A 17438-nucleotide genomic window follows, 5' to 3' on the forward strand; every position below is an offset into this window, starting at 1 on the left:
TTGAACGGTTGAGGTCTAGGAGCCGTACACTGGGTATTTTGTTGTTTTAACATTTTATTGCGTGAACTATATTGGAACATAAAGTTAACTTCTTCTAATACTATACTTAGTGCTTTTTCTAACGAATCACATCCTTTTAACCTAACTATACGAAGAAGGTCCTCCGGTAGATTATATAAGAACACATTCATAGACATGTTGTCATATATTATCACTTTACTTTTACGAAGGCTATCATCCTGTATTAAATTTACTTTTGCAATCAAGGTACTTTTAATATGCTGTATTCTATTACAGAAATCTAGATACGATTCTCCGTTATTAATTTTTAAAGTTTCTAATTCTATTGCAATACATTCTTCCGAACGTGGATCTCCGAAATGTTGTTCTAGGGCTGTTTTTAATGAGTCCCATGTATCTAAATCTTGTCTTTCGCTAATAAGAGCTGCGGCTTTCCCACACAATCGGGATGTCACAATATGAAATATATATAAGTCCTGTTCTCTATTATCATCTACACGACACAATCGAATTACATATTCACATTTTCTAATAAATAAATTTAATAACTTTTCGTCACCATCGAATTTGGGGATGACGTTAGCAATTTCACGTGGTATCTGAGATATGTTGAACATGTTAATTTATTTTAATAATTAATTTGTTTAAATAAAATTGAAATAATTTTAATAAGTATGTCGTATAAAATTTTGTAATTCTTATAACTAAAAGTAAATTTCAATATTCTTTAATTTTATGTATTATATGTACTTTTATTAATTTTACACTTAATTCCTAGCTAAAAGAAAACTAAAAACACTTTTCGAATTTTGGAAATAGCGCTTTGTCTTCTAGAAAAACGTATAACTATTATACTAAGGAATGGAATGGAATGAAAATAGCGATTAGGGTCTACTCACAGACTGTCCATATCCTCGGGGTGAATCTCAAGCAGATGGTGGTGACTTCCGGAGCTGTTGTGGTCGTGGTGTCTTGACGAATTTATTTTGTTCGAATTTCCGTTAAACGCGTAAAAACGTACGTCGCGATTACTTCAAGATTGAGTTCGCGATCGCGGAAATCCTACCGGCTGCGCCAGTCAAGTTGCGGGCCACGCGGAGTACGTTTTAAAAAATAGAAATTATATTTTATGAACGTTTATTCCGTACCAAATCTGACTTAAGACTAACTTATTACTAATCTTAATCTAACGGGAAGGGCATCGGACCACCGGTCCAGCGGATGCCGTCGTCTGCGAATTCCACAATTCAGCAGTTGAGTTCGCCGAAGATCTGCCTTTGCAGACATGCGTCAGCAGAGGTGCCCGACGTAACTACCTTGTAAACACGCTCACGTGTTTAATACTTGTAAACACGCTGACGTGTACGAAGTGCTATAAATACGGCCGTGCTGTCTAGCGTTTATTCATTCGTGTCCGAGCCGTAGTACAGTACGGATCTCTCTGTAACGTTGTTATGCTTCTCGTGCAATATACGCAGTTCTCGTGAAGTTTTGTTTTGGAAGCCCAAACATGAGTCATCGTCGAGAACTTAAAGACCGTGACGTCAGCAATGGTGACGTCACACTTTTTAAAAACATTCCTTCAGCGTTTCTCCTCCGTCATCAGAAGTGGGATCACATGCCGCCTCCGCTCAGCAACAACCTGGAGACCATTTAACCATATCGGCGGAAGAAGACTACCCCCCAGCAACAGCCGATGAGCCTATACATCTACTTCACAAATCAGCATGGTCGAGCAACAAAATCAACACTCAAAGATAAGTTTTTATTTTTTTTGATTGCTAAAATTCCACCACATAAGTACCACAGTGTACGCCCACTACATAAGTACCACAGTGTACGCCCACTACATAAGTACCACAGTGTACGCCCACTACATAAGTACCACAGTGTACGCCCACTACATAAGTACCACAGTGCACGCCCACTACATAAGTACCACAGTGCACGCCCACTACATAAGTACCACAGTGCACGCCCACTACATAAGTACCACAGTGCACGCCCACTACATAAGTACCACAGTGCACGCCCACTACATAAGTACCACAGTGCACGCCCACTACATAAGTACCACAGTGCACGCCCACTACATAAGTACCACAGTGCACGCCCACTACATAAGTACCACAGTGCACGCCCACTACATAAGTACCACAGTGTACGCCCACTACATAAGTACCACAGTGTACGCCCACTACATAAGTACCACAGTGTACGCCCACTACATAAGTACCACAGTGTACGCCCACTACATAAGTACCACAGTGTACGCCCACTACATAAGTACCACAGTGTACGCCCACTACATAAGTACCACAGTGTACGCCCACTACATAAGTACCACAGTGTACGCCCACTACATAAGTACCACAGTGTACGCCCACTACATAAGTACCACAGTGTACGCCCACTACATAAGTACCACAGTGTACGCCCACTACATAAGTACCACAGTGTACGCCCACTACATAAGTACCACAGTGTACGCCCACTACATAAGTACCACAGTGTACGCCCACTACATCCTTATCCGAACACCTTAAATAAATCTACGAGAACCGCCGAGAACCCTACAATCAAATCGCATTAATAAGTCTCAAACCTACATAGTTACAAGTAACGCAAGTATAACAGATGCGCTACTCAGAGAAACTTTTTATTCCTGCAGGTCAATGAGAATCAAAGAAAAACCTACGAGAATCAACGAGGCCGGTGCAGAGCGCGCACCGCCTGTCAGTATGGCCGTGTCGGCGCAAATATGACTATTTACCTACTGATCATCAACTAATTACTCTGTGATAAGAAATTGATGTTAAACAGTCCCTTTTATTGTAATTTCAATACTTTAAAACCTAGTTACGTCGGGCACCTCTGCTGACGCATGTCTGCAAAGGCAGATCTTCGGCGAACTCAACTGCTGAATTGTGGAATTCGCAGACGACGGCATCCGCTGGACCGGTGGTCCGATGCCCTTCCCGTTAGATTAAGATTAGTAATAAGTTAGTCTTAAGTCAGATTTGGTACGGAATAAACGTTCATAAAATATAATTTCTATTTTTTAAAACGTACTCCGCGTGGCCCGCAACTTGACTGGCGCAGCCGGTAGGATTTCCGCGATCGCGAACTCAATCTTGAAGTAATCGCGACGTACGTTTTTACGCGTTTAACGGAAATTCGAACAAAATAAATTCGTCAAGACACCACGACCACAACAGCTCCGGAAGTCACCACCATCTGCTTGAGATTCACCCCGAGGATATGGACAGTCTGTGAGTAGACCCTAATCGCTATTTTCATTCCATTCCATTCCTTAGTATAATAGTTATACGTTTTTCTAGAAGACAGAGCGCTATTTCCAAAATTCGAAAGGTGTTTTTAGTTTTCTTTTAGCTAGGAATTAAGTGTAAAATTAATAAAATTACATATAATACATAAAATTAAAGAATATTGAAATTTACTTTTAGTTATAAGAATTACAAAATTTTATACGACATACTTATTAAAATTATTTCAATTTTATTTAAACAAATTAATTAATAAAATAAATTAACATGTTCAACATATCTCAGATACCACGTGAAATTGCTAACGTCATCCCCAAATTCGATGGTGACGAAAAGTTATTAAATTTATTTATTAGAAAATGCGAATATGTAATTCGATTGTGTCGTGTAGATGATAGTAGAGAACAGGACTTATATATATTTCATGTTGTGACATCCCGATTGTGTGGGAAAGCCGCAGCTCTTATTAGTGAAAGACAAGATTTAGATACTTGGGACTCATTAAAAACAGCCTTAGAACAACATTTCGGAGATCCACGTTCGGAAGAATGTATTGCAATAGAATTAGAAACTTTAAAAATTAATAACGGAGAATCGTATCTAGATTTCTGTAATAGAATACAGCATATTAAAAGTACTTTGATTGCAAAAGTAAATTTAATACAGGATGATAGCCTTCGTAAAAGTAAAGTGATAATATATGACAATATGTCTATGAATGTGTTCTTATATAATTTACCGGAGGACCTTCTTCGTATAGTTAGATTAAAAGGATGTGATTCGTTAGAAAAAGCACTAAGTATAGTATTAGAAGAAGTTAATTTTATGTTCCAATATAGTTCACGCAACAAAATGTTAAAACAACAAAATACCCAGTGTATGGCTCCTAGACCTCAACCGTTCAACAATTTTCAGTTTGCAGATAAAAATGTAATAAAACCTCATTTCAGTAGTAACACACAGCCTCAGTATAAATTCGGTATTCCACAGAATGTCGCAACCATGTCAAATCAACCTCAACAGCAAAATAAATTTAAATTTGGAATTCCCGCTAGCAAACAAATAAAATTACCACAAACGCAACAATTCGGATATCGACCTCAAAATCAAACTCATTTTGGATATCGACCACCTTTGAACCAAAATCAATTTGGTTACAAACCAAACTTAAATCAACCTCAATTCGGTTACAGACCCCAGTTAAATCAGAATAACCCCCAATTCGGTTATAAACCCCAACAATTCGGATATCGTCCCCCACAGGTGTTACAACCTAGGAACGGACCGACTGATGTTAGTATGCGTACCGCTAAGCCACTAGGAATACGCATGAACGAATTATACAACTTAAACGATGACGATAATAATTATAACAATTCTGAAATTCAGAACCCTTCATACGATGATTATAGTAATACAGAAGTAATGGAAGAGTTTGAAACAATAAAAACTGATCAAACCGAAGAATACGACCCCGTAGTAGAAAATTTTCACATAATTACCAACAACCAACCCCCGAGATAATAAACTTAAATTGTAACGCATTAAAATTACCATATATTAACATCCCCGAAATCAATGGTAAATTTATGATAGATACCGGAAGTTCACGCTCATTTATTAGCCCTAAGCTGGTTACTAAATATTTCGAAAATTTTAAGTACTATGAACCCTTTGAAGTAATTAGCACACACGCAACTAGTAAGCACGACGAAGTAATATATATACCATTATTTCCAACCTTTAATAGTGTCGAGATGCATAAATTTTATATATATGACGTAGACGGACGTTACGACGGACTAATCGGAAGTGATCTACTAAAACAGCTAGATACAAAAATTGATATGAAAAATTTACTACTACATACAAATACTACTAAAATTCCTATAATATATAATCCCGGTTGTTCAATTAAAATAGCCCCGCGTTGTGAACAAAGAGTTAGGTTACCTACAAACCTACGGAACGGACAAGCAATAATGAATTATAAAATATTTTGTGATGGAGTTAGAATGCCTAGTGCAATAGTAAGATGCGAAAACGGTTTCGCGACGACAGTCATACAAAACATTAAAGACCGCGAAGTAACTTTAAATTTCCTTACACCAGTAACCGTAACTGAATACAATAGTGACACATGTGAAATTAACAATATAACTGACATTGACATGACAAACATAGACGTAGACAGTATATTAACCGAAAATTTAAATAATAAATTACGATTAGATCACATGAATGAAGAGGAGAAAACATACATTCGTAAACTCTGCTCAGAATATAAAGATATATTTTATTCTGAAAAACTACCCTTGACTTTTACCAACGATGTTAAACACCACATTCGCACTCGTAACGAAGACCCTATTTTTATACGACCATATAGACAGCCCCAAGTGATTAACGACGAAATAAATAGACAAGTTGAGAAAATGTTAGAAAATAATATAGTAACTCACTCTCACTCACCCTGGAGTGCGCCCGTGCACCTAGTACCAAAAAAAATGGACGCTAATAACGCAGACGCCTTATCGCGTATTAAAATAAATGCCTTAGACAAAGATAATATCTCATTGAAAGTAAACGTTGACAAAGATAGAAATAGAAATAAACATGTAAAAGAAATTATTAAAGAAATAGAAAATTTGCGTAGAGAACCCGAGGAAAATTTAGAAACTAGGTCTATTTCCGACACAGACTCTGAGCGAACTTTAACAGCCCATTGTCGCTCACCTTACTCAATACCATACTCTAGTTCCACCCTGACCGCATCCGAAGGTTCACCTAGTAACACAGAAACTGCTCATTCCGCACAAGATACAGAATCGAAAGGTATTCCTATCTTACAAGAAGCCATAGATACAAAACCAAATCAAATTTTAGTCTATACATGGCTTATCGACAAACTCTCAGTTAAAAATTTGTCTAGAGAAAAACAAAGAATTTTAGAAGTCCACCTACCAGTTAATCGACCTGACCTCGTTAAACAGTTTCTTAAGGAATATATAAAGAACAATACTAAATACTTCATTTATTTCGAAGATGACCAACATAGGAGACAATTTACAGAAACAGTAATCTTTTTATTCAAAAAGGAAATGGTACAATTTTTCGAATGCACTAAAAGAGTAGTTTTTATTGAAAATGAATTAGAACAAAAGGAAATCGTTGAAAAATATCATACAGGTAAAACATGTCACCGAGGTATAAGAGAAACACTTACACATATTAAACGCACATACTTTTGGCATAAAATGGAACAAACCGTTTCAAGTGTCATAAACTCTTGCGAAGTATGTAAACGTATGAAATATGACAGGAAACCCCTCAGACCTACACTACAATTAACACAGACACAGACTAAACCTTTAGAAGAACTTTTTATCGACTTATTTACTATCGAAGGACATTACTATCTTACTATTATTGACGCCTTCAGCAAACTGGGACAAGCACTAGAAATTACAAACCGATCTACTCCTGAAGTAGTACGAGCCCTAATAAAATACTTTTCATTTTATGGGATACCCCAAAAAATTAGCTCGGATCCCGGTACAGAATTTAATAATGCACTTCTAAAAGAACTCTTAGCATTTTACAAAATAGATTTACACATCAGTACACCTAACAACCCGAACTCCATGGGACTCATAGAAAGGTTCCATTCCACAATACTAGAAATATATAGATTGGCTAAATACGAACAAAAATACACGGATGCAGCATCCATAATGACCTATGCTATTATGGCCTATAATCAGTCAATTCACTCCAGTACTGGCTACACCCCATTCGAGATATTCTTAGGTCACACAGACTCTAGAAATACTTTTGATGTCGACTTTAATAAGCAATATATACAACAATTAATAAAAGAACACGCAAAAAGAACTAAATTTTTATACAAACATATTTCGGAACAAACAATAAAAATGAAGGAAAAACGAAACGAAAAAAGAGCAGGAGAAACAGAATTTAATATTAAACCAGGAGACACCATATTTTCCAAAAACACAAATAAAAGAATTAGCAAAGATAAGCCGCGTTACCAAAAAGCTATAGTTACAGATGACATAGTCAGAAACACAGTTCCCGTTCAAATAAAAGAACGCAGTACAAAAGTTCCACTAAAAAACATTAAACGCCCTTCACAGGCACCTCCGCGTCCTCCTGATGACGATCATGACGACGCAAGTCCACGCCCTTCAACTTCAGGTATTAAATAACAATCCCGGAGTTTTACCCGTCAGGGAAGGCACTGCTGTTTTGAGCAAAGACAAGTGGATAATAGCAAGAGTATTGGACTTTAAACCTATTAGAGAAGACTTAGATATTAATATTCAATGTTTCAGGGAACTAAATAGTTTAGTTAGTGTTAAGTTTATTAAGAACTTTACTTATAATTTTATAGATGTAAGAGAACAAGTAGACTATATGCAAAATTTAACAGTAAGCAAATTCGAACAAATCACTCCTACCTTTAAAATTAAACGCGGACTGATTAACCCAATTGGATCATTAATTAAAATCATTACAGGAAATCTGGATCACGATGATGCCATAAAATACGATAAATTAATTAGTGAAGTAAAATCAGATCAAGACGCTAATGATAAAAAAATAACGTTAATCTCTGAAATGGTGCAAATTCTATCTAATTCAACCATTACCTTAAATAGAAACCTCATTCGATTGAATAGAGAAATTGCAACATTGTGGCAAAATTATACTGAAAATTTACGAATTGAACACTTTGAAGTTCAAATCATATCCGCATACAATAAAATATACCATAACCTTCAGACGATTCACGTTAAACTAAGTGAAATAGAAACTAGTTTTGCACTTAGTAGATTAGGAATATTACATCAATCCATTATTGATTCAAACAAATTATTAAGTTTACTTGAAAATATTCATAAGAAAGATAAATTAGTTTATACCCCTATTTTAGAAAATTTAGTTAAGATAGAGCAAACGATAACACTTAAGGCTTATTTTAAGAAGAGCCAAATTACCTACGTTTTGGAAATACCTTTGATCGAAAAGGAAAGCTATATCTATTATAAGCTAATACCATTGCCCGTATCTAAAAATCCCACAGTAATTATCCTTCCAAAATATCCCTACCTCTTAGCGAAAGGGTTGAAGATCAGACTGCTTGCCCAGCCATGCCAGGAAATCGACGAGGCCAGCTTCATCTGCATTAACGATGAGATGCTACAATTCATACAAGACCCCTGCATAACTGATCTAATGATGTACGTAGAAAACGTGAAATCATGCATTCAAATTCCAGTAATTATAGAAGACATCAAAATTCAGATTCTACAACAAAACCAATGGATTTTATACGCTGGAGATGAGACATTACTCACCAAAACCTGTCCTGAAGAAATATCCCGACAGAAAATCCAAGGCACCTATATACTCACCCTTGATGACCCCTGTGAAATTAAGATCCGAAATATAACTCTGAAAATGCGCCAAACCAATGTGGAAAATGTAGAATATACAAAATCACCGATGCTCAATTTACCCCTACTTGATTCAACGAGTAAAATAAAAACTGCAGAACCAGTGCACCTGGAAGACGTCGATCTTACAGACTTGAAGATCCTCTCATTCGCCCTGAAGAAAAGTGTTAGTGGTTGTGAAAACAGTGAAAAGGCAATTATCCGTGTGAAAAGTGTTAGCGTTTGGACTCTTTGCATCTATGTAATTTTAATAACTTTCATGTTATGTGCCTTAGTATATAAGTTCCGTATGAAATTTTGTAAGATTTCAGTACGTAGTTCTCCTGAAACAGAGAACTCCGTTCTTAAGGAGGGAGGAGTTACGTCGGGCACCTCTGCTGACGCATGTCTGCAAAGGCAGATCTTCGGCGAACTCAACTGCTGAATTGTGGAATTCGCAGACGACGGCATCCGCTGGACCGGTGGTCCGATGCCCTTCCCGTTAGATTAAGATTAGTAATAAGTTAGTCTTAAGTCAGATTTGGTACGGAATAAACGTTCATAAAATATAATTTCTATTTTTTAAAACGTACTCCGCGTGGCCCGCAACTTGACTACCTTGTAAACACGCTCACGTGTTTAATACTTGTAAACACGCTGACGTGTACGAAGTGCTATAAATACGGCCGTGCTGTCTAGCGTTTATTCATTCGTGTCCGAGCCGTAGTACAGTACGGATCTCTCTGTAACGTTGTTATGCTTCTCGTGCAATATACGCAGTTCTCGTGAAGTTTTGTTTTGGAAGCCCAAACATGAGTCATCGTCGAGAACTTAAAGACCGTGACGTCAGCAATGGTGACGTCACACTTTTTAAAAACATTCCTTCAGCGTTTCTCCTCCGTCATATATATTATATTTTTATGTTAATGCACTGTCGATTGCACCTATAATTGAGGTGACATCTGCCATGAACTTTTGTCAATTGTTCAATGTTTTGTATTGATGATCACTTTGTTGGTGCAACTTAATAAATAAATAAAAAAAAAAAAATCATGACGAGGCTGGTCATTGTTGACGTCAAGTTGACGTGACGGAGTTTACATTAGACATTCATTACATCAAAGCATCATCATCTAAAGAAAACAAAAAGCTTTATGCGAAATTTTGAATCACGTCCCTGTCTATTTATGGCACAAAGTAGCCTTGTATTCCGTGTCGAGAATGCAGTTGTAACCTACACCTACGAAAGGGGTCGGCTGCTTTCGCTATAATATTTATAAGTACAGCATAGACTATTCACCTACTTACTTCCTTTAAAAATAAGAACAAAAAATGTCGTCATCATCGTCAAATAATTGCGTAGCATGAATAAAAATCGTATTTAACAATTATAAATAATACCCTTTTTTTTATTGCTTAGATGGGTGGACGAGCTCACAGCCCACCTGTTGTTAAGTGGTTACTGGAGCCCATCGACATCTACAACGTAAATGCGCCACCCACCTTGAGATATAAGTTCTAAGATCTTAGTATAGTTACAACGGCTGCCCCACCCTTCAAACCGAAACGCATTACTGCTTCACGGCAGAAATAGGCAGGGTGGTGGTACCCACCCGCGCGGACTCACAGCAGGTCCTACCACCAGTAATTACGCAAATTATAATTTTGCGGGTCTGTCTCAAATCTAACAATATTGGCGCAGTTTCCCGAAAAATGTAAAAAAATATATAGCCACATAAAAACATACAAATTGAGTCATTGATCCCTGAGGGAGACAAGATAATTTGGTGGACAGTGACAAATTAATGAGTAAATAAGCGTTGATAATGATCTAGAGTAAAAAGTGTGGCACGGGGCGGTTCCCCTGCTGACAAATGAATGAGGCTGGGGAAAAAATAATTGTCCTATTTAAATTGTAGCGGCCTCGTAAAAGAAAAATGAAAGGACATTTTATTGTTATTTTAAATTACGTAATAACGTCCATTGTTTTTGCTGCAAAACGAATCAGGCCGAAGCCCTTGATATTATATTTGTAATTTAGGTACATAATATTAAAATAACAAAAACCTGTCTTTGACATGAACTTAATCGATCGTGATTTTTTTTATAATCACTCGTACGATTTACTCAATTGTGATTATATTTTATGCAATTTTATTTGATATCTGAAGTTTTAAGTTTATAGAGGAAGGTTAGGAAGAATAAATCTACAGTACATTGGCTAATGATTTCAAAATTTAAACGCACGTCAGGAGAGTGACGATGCAAAAAAGGAAAACTAAAGAAACGAGAAATAAACCTTTGATGCGTTTTATAAGGCTATGGGGCCTTGAAAAAATACAGAATCAGAAATGTAAGTTTCATGTAAGTGTGCATATTTAATACATATGAGAACTATCATCTAAAATGAATAAAAAGTCCAAAATTCGGCTATAAAACATTTTTTTAATGATTGTCACATCACCACATTATGTAAGTACTAACTAACTATTCTACCTATTTCTGCCACGAAGAAATCATTCGTTCCAGCTTAAAAGTTGGGAAAGTTATTGCTATTTATATATTAATGATTAGGTGGGTGGACGAGCCCAAAGTCCACCTGATGTTAAGTGGTTACGGGAGCCCATAGACATCTACAACATAAATGCCACCACATACCTTGAGATATGAGTTCTAAGGTCTCAGCTTACAGTACAACGGCTGCCCCGCCCTTCAAACCGAAACGCATTACTGCTTCACGGCAGAAATAGGCAGGGTGGTGGTACCTACCCGTGCGGACTCACAAGAGGTCCTACCACCAGTGATTACGCAAATTATAATTTTGCGGGTTTGGTTTTTATTACACGATGTTAGTCCTTCAACGTGGAAGTCAAACGTGGATAATTGTTAAGTACGTATTTCATTAGAAAAATTGGTACCCGCCTGCGGGATTCGAACATCGCTGCATCGCAAGATACGAATGCACCGAACGTCTTATCCTTTAGACCACGTATTCATTCCGATAGAGGCACCCGTCACGTGCGGACGTGCTCATCGTCCACTCGATCGCCCGGTCTTTGTTCGCCCGGCTTTTGTTAGCCCGGCCATTGTTCGCGCGGCCTGTGTTTGTGGTACATCTGCCGACTAAGTGCTCTTTCTGGAAGTTTTTATTTGTTTTGTTTCCTTTTGTTGTTTCTGTGTTCGTGGTACATCTGCCGACAAAGTGGTTTCCTGCAAGTATTTATTTGTTTTGTTTCTTTTCGTAATTTCTGTTTTGTTGTGCTTTTTCTTTGTCCTGTAGTAATCGCGCCGCATTGCCACCTGTGTTCAATAGAACCGCTCAGGTCCGAGAAGTTGGGGCCTCGCCGCAAGGCGAGTGTTTTCAAGACCCGGGGCCGCCCCACCTGGGTACTCAGCGATCATGGACGCTGTATTCGCGGAATTCCTCCGACTTCGCCACCCACAGCTCGCCTCGGAGTTTTTGGCCTTCAAGGCCAATCACACTGCGAGCCCTCTCGAGGACTACGCCGCGCTCGCTGCTCCTGCGTCGCCTGTACCTGCGTGCAGAGCATTGAGCACCGCAGCCTCTGTCGTGCCTGCCGCTCCCGTGTCGCCTATACTGGCGAGAAAAGCTGCTGCGTCGTCCGCCGTGACCATCGTTTCAGCTGAGCGATCATCCGCGGCCTCCGTCGCGCCCTCTAAAACACCTACACTTGCTCGTAGGTCGCCTGCACCCGCCTCCTCGTGCTCCGACTCTGACTCGGACATGGAGGTCGACCTCGCCCCCGCCTCATCGACGGATGGATTCACCCTGGTACAGAAGGGTAAGAAGCGTGCCGCGGAGTCTCGAGCTCCCGCGGCCGCTAAAATTAGCAAAGCCGTGAACGCGTCGCGCCCCCGCCCTCAGACTCCCGTTGCGCCCCCAGCCCGTGCCACTCCGTCGCCGCGTCCGGTGGCACAAAATAAAACCCAGACCCCTCCCCCGGTTATCCTTCAGGAGAAGGCAGCTTGGGATCGAGTTTGCCTGGCCCTTAAGGCCAAAAATATAAATTTCACGAATGCCCGTAACCTCGCGAACGGCATTCAAATTAAGGTTCAAACACCCGACGACCATAGGGCCCTCTCTTCTTACCTCCGTAAGGAGCGTATAAGTTTCCATACGTATACGCTCCAGGAGGAGCGCGAACTCCGCGTTGTAATACGCGGAATCCCTAAAGAGTTAGATGTAGAGCTCGTAAAAGCCGACCTGTTAGAACAAGGCCTACCAGTGAATTCTGTGCACCGTATGCACACCGGTCGCGGTAGGGAGCCATATAATATGGTTCTAGTCGCTCTCCAGCCTACCCCCGAGGGTAAGAAAATCTTTAACACACAGACCGTCTGTAGGCTCTCTGGTATCGCTGTCGAAGCCCCCCATAAAAAAGGCACTCCTAGCCAGTGCCATAACTGTCAATTGTACGGGCACTCTTCCCGTAACTGTCACGCGCGCCCCCGATGTGTTAAGTGTTTGGGCGATCACGCCACGGCCCTCTGCGCTCGCGACCAAAAAACCGCGACGGAACCGCCTAGCTGCGTCCTGTGTCGAACACAGGGTCACCCCGCGAATTACCGTGGTTGCCCCCGAGCCCCTAAAATAAATCGCCGCGTCGCCCGCCAAAACCGCCTCCGAGCTTCCGGCCCAGACATCAAAGCCTCGGCACCCTCTGCGTCGCAGGCTAAGCCAGCGTTCGTTCCGGCGGCGGTGCCCAGTGTCTCGGCCTGGGCAAAACCGCTGCCGTACACGAACACGGCTACAACTCCCTCCTCCGCGATTCGTCCCGCCCCCGCGACTCGTCCCTCTCCCGCGACTTGCCCTCCGACCGCGTCCGAAAATCTCGCTTTAGCGATCGACTTCTTTCAGTCGATCAACTTTGAGCGCGTTAACGCTTTGGGCGACGCCATTCGCGCTGCCTCCACTGCACAACACTTTATCGCCGTTGTGCAGGAATACGCCGACGTATACGCGTCATTAAATACGTACGTCCTCCCCTCACTCCGCCGGTAATCAATGGCGTATATAAGTAGAATAAAGCCCCTATCCGTAACGATAGGATTTTTTAACGCTTACGGTCTCGCAAATCAACGTGATCAGGTTTCTGACTTTTTGCGTGACCACCAAATTGATATCTTTTTAGTGCAGGAGACCCTACTTAAGCCCGCGCGCCGTGACCCTAAAATCGCGAACTATAACATGGTCAGGAACGACAGGCTCTCTGCCCGTGGTGGTGGTACCGTCATTTACTATAGAAGAGCCCTGCATTGCGTCCCGCTCGATCCTCCCGCGCTCGCTAATATCGAAGCATCAGTGTGCCGAATCTCACTGACGGGACACGCGCCGATCGTTATCGCGTCCGTTTATCTTCCACCGGATAAGATCGTTCTAAGCAGTGATATCGAGGCGCTGCTCGGTATGGGGAGCTCTGTCATTCTGGCGGGCGACCTAAATTGTAAACACATCAGGTGGAACTCACACACCACAACCCCGAATGGCAGGCGGCTTGACGCGTTAGTCGATGATCTCGCCTTCGATATCGTCGCTCCGCTAACCCCGACTCACTACCCGCTAAATATCGCGCATCGCCCGGATATACTCGACATAGCGTTATTAAAAAACGTAACTCTGCGCTTACACTCGATCGAAGTAGTTTCAGAGTTAGATTCAGACCACCGTCCCGTCGTTATGAAGCTTGGTCGCGCTCCCGATTCCGTTCCCGTCACGAGGACTGTGGTGGATTGGCACACGCTGGGCATCAGCCTGGCTGAATCTGATCCACCATCGCTCCCGTTTAACCCGGACTCTATCCCGTCTCCTCAGGATACCGCTGAAGCCATAGACATCTTAACGTCACACATCACCTCGACATTAGATAGGTCATCGAAACAAGTTGTAGCGGAGGACTTCCTTCACCGCTTCAAATTGTCCGACGATATTAGGGAACTTCTTAGAGCTAAGAACGCCTCGATACGCGCCTACGACAGGTATCCTACCGCGGAAAATCGTATTCGAATGCGTGCCCTACAACGCGACGTAAAGTCTCGCATCGCCGAAGTCCGAGATGCCAGATGGTCTGATTTCTTAGAAGGACTCGCGCCCTCCCAAAGGTCTTACTACCGCTTAGCTCGTACTCTCAAATCGGATACGGTAGTAACTATGCCCCCCCTCGTAGGCCCCTCAGGCCGACTCGCGGCGTTCGATGATGACGAAAAAGCAGAGCTGCTGGCCGATACATTGCAAACCCAGTGCACGCCCAGCACTCAATCCGTGGACCCTGTTCATGTAGAATTAGTAGACAGTGAGGTAGAACGCAGAGCCTCCTTGCCACCCTCTGATGCGTTACCACCCGTCACCCCGATGGAAGTTAAAGACTTGATCAAAGACCTACGTCCTCGCAAGGCTCCCGGTTCCGACGGTATATCCAACCGCGTTATTAAACTTCTACCCGTCCAACTCATCGTGATGTTGGCATCTATTTTCAATGCCGCTATGGCGAACTGTATCTTTCCCGCGGTGTTGAAAGAAGCGGACGTTATCGGCATACATAAACCCGGTAAACCAAAAAATGATCCGACGAGCTACCGCCCGATTAGCCTCCTCATGTCTCTAAGCAAACTGTATGAGCGTCTGCTCTACAAACGCCTCAGAGACTTCGTCTCATCCAAGGGCATTCTTATCGATGAACAATTCGGATTCCGTACAAATCACTCATGCGTTCAACAGGTGCACCGCCTCACGGAGCACATTCTTGTGGGGCTTAATCGACCAAAACCGTTATACACGGGAGCTCTCTTCTTCGACGTCGCAAAAGCGTTCGACAAAGTCTGGCACAATGGTTTGATTTTCAAACTATTCAACATGGGCGTGCCGGATAGTCTCGTGCTCATCATACGGGACTTCTTGTCGAACCGCTCTTTTCGATATCGAGTCGAGGGAACCCGCTCCTCCCCACGACCTCTCACAGCTGGAGTCCCGCAAGGCTCTGTCCTCTCACCCCTCCTATTTAGCTTATTCGTCAACGATATTCCCCGGTCGCCGCCGACCCATTTAGCTTTATTCGCCGACGACATGACTGTTTACTATTCTAGTAGAAATAAGTCCCTAATCGCGAAGAAGCTTCAGAGCGCAGCCCTAGCCCTAGGACAGTGGTTCCGAAAATGGCGCATAGACATCAACCCAGCGAAAAGTACTGCGGTGCTATTTCAGAGGGGAAGCTCCACACGGATTTCCTCCCGGATTAGGAGGAGGAATCTCACACCCCCGATTACTCTCTTTAGACAACCCATACCCTGGGCCAGGAAGGTCAAGTACCTGGGCGTTACCCTGGATGCATCGATGACATTCCGCCCGCATATAAAATCAGTCCGTGACCGTGCCGCGTTTATTCTCGGTAGACTCTACCCCATGATCTGTAAGCGGAGTAAAATGTCCCTTCGGAACAAGGTGACACTTTACAAAACTTGCATAAGGCCCGTCATGACTTACGCGAGTGTGGTGTTCGCTCACGCGGCCCGCACACACATAGACACCCTCCAATCCCTACAATCCCGCTTTTGCAGGTTAGCTGTCGGGGCTCCGTGGTTCGTGAGGAACGTTGACCTACACGACGACCTGGGCCTCGAATCAATTCGGAAATACATGAAGTCAGCGTCGGAACGATACTTCGATAAGGCTATGCGTCATGATAATCGCCTTATCGTTGCCGCCGCTGACTACTCCCCGAATCCTGATCATGCAGGAGCCAGTCACCGTCGACGCCCTAGACACGTCCTTACGGATCCATCAGATCCAATAACCTTTGCATTAGATGCCTTCAGCTCTAATACTAGGGGCAGGCTTAGGGACCCGGGTAACCGTACTCGTCGAACTCGACAAAGAGGTCGACGTGCAACCTAACCCATGCATCAGCCCGCTGAGTTTCTCGCCGGATCTTCTCAGCGGGTCGCGATTCCGATCCGGTAGTAGATTCATTCGCGAAACAATTGCTCTTGAGTTGTTAGGTCTCCTTCGGAGGCGCTCGGGCAGTTGTTAGCAAATCCCACCCCTCTTGGCTGAGCCTTTGCTCGCCCACCAGTCCTGGTGAAACTGGAAAGGCCTTCGGGCCACCAGTAAACTTTCAATCATAAAAAAAAAAAAAAAAAAAAAAAAAAAAAAAAAAAAAAAAAAAAAAAAAAAGACCACGTATTACTTACTTAAGATTTCGAATTAAGACTTAAACTTCCTACTTCAAGATGAGCAGAGACCAAAATGTAATTGATGACTATGGGCGTGAACGTGAGATCGTTCACCGGTCTATGAAGTAGATAAACAAAAACCTTTATAATACCAGAAGTATTAATATAATACGTAATGTTTCCTGAAATGAGCGCAACAAACTGCAGTTGCGTGTTCCCGTTTAATATAATGCGACAATTATGAAAACGATTGCAGTTTGAAACCGTTATAAAATGATATTTATTTAGCATTTACATGGCAGTGTTCTCGGTAGTAAGCATATTTAAATGGCACTTAAAAACTAACTTTAGCGGTAACTTAAATAATGAGGTCATCATAATACGAGATTACCTTGCTTCTGTACTGCGCATCTCATGAATTCGTAAGCATGCAAGATACGATGCAAATGAATTCAAACTAAAGACGCAGTAGAAGTTTTTGCTA

General features: G+C 41.8%; 2 protein-coding genes across 2 annotated transcripts in view; one reads left to right on the top strand and one right to left on the bottom strand.

Moving 5' to 3' along the window:
* The window catches only part of LOC101744340 (uncharacterized), a 99580-nt gene that overhangs the window by 52256 nt on the left and 29886 nt on the right, over positions 1 to 17438 (bottom strand). The gene's annotated exons all lie outside the window — the stretch shown is intronic.
* LOC134199254 (uncharacterized) lies at positions 2583 to 9339 on the top strand. The gene is made up of 2 exons (XM_062669717.1): positions 2583 to 3293; positions 7466 to 9339. Exons 1-2 carry the CDS (start codon positions 3283 to 3285, stop codon positions 9210 to 9212), a joined length of 1758 nt encoding a protein of 585 aa, XP_062525701.1. The 5' UTR covers positions 2583 to 3282; the 3' UTR covers positions 9213 to 9339.

This window comes from Bombyx mori, chromosome 8 (assembly GCF_030269925.1).
Source record: "Bombyx mori chromosome 8, ASM3026992v2".
Lineage (NCBI taxonomy): Eukaryota > Metazoa > Arthropoda > Insecta > Lepidoptera > Bombycidae > Bombyx > Bombyx mori.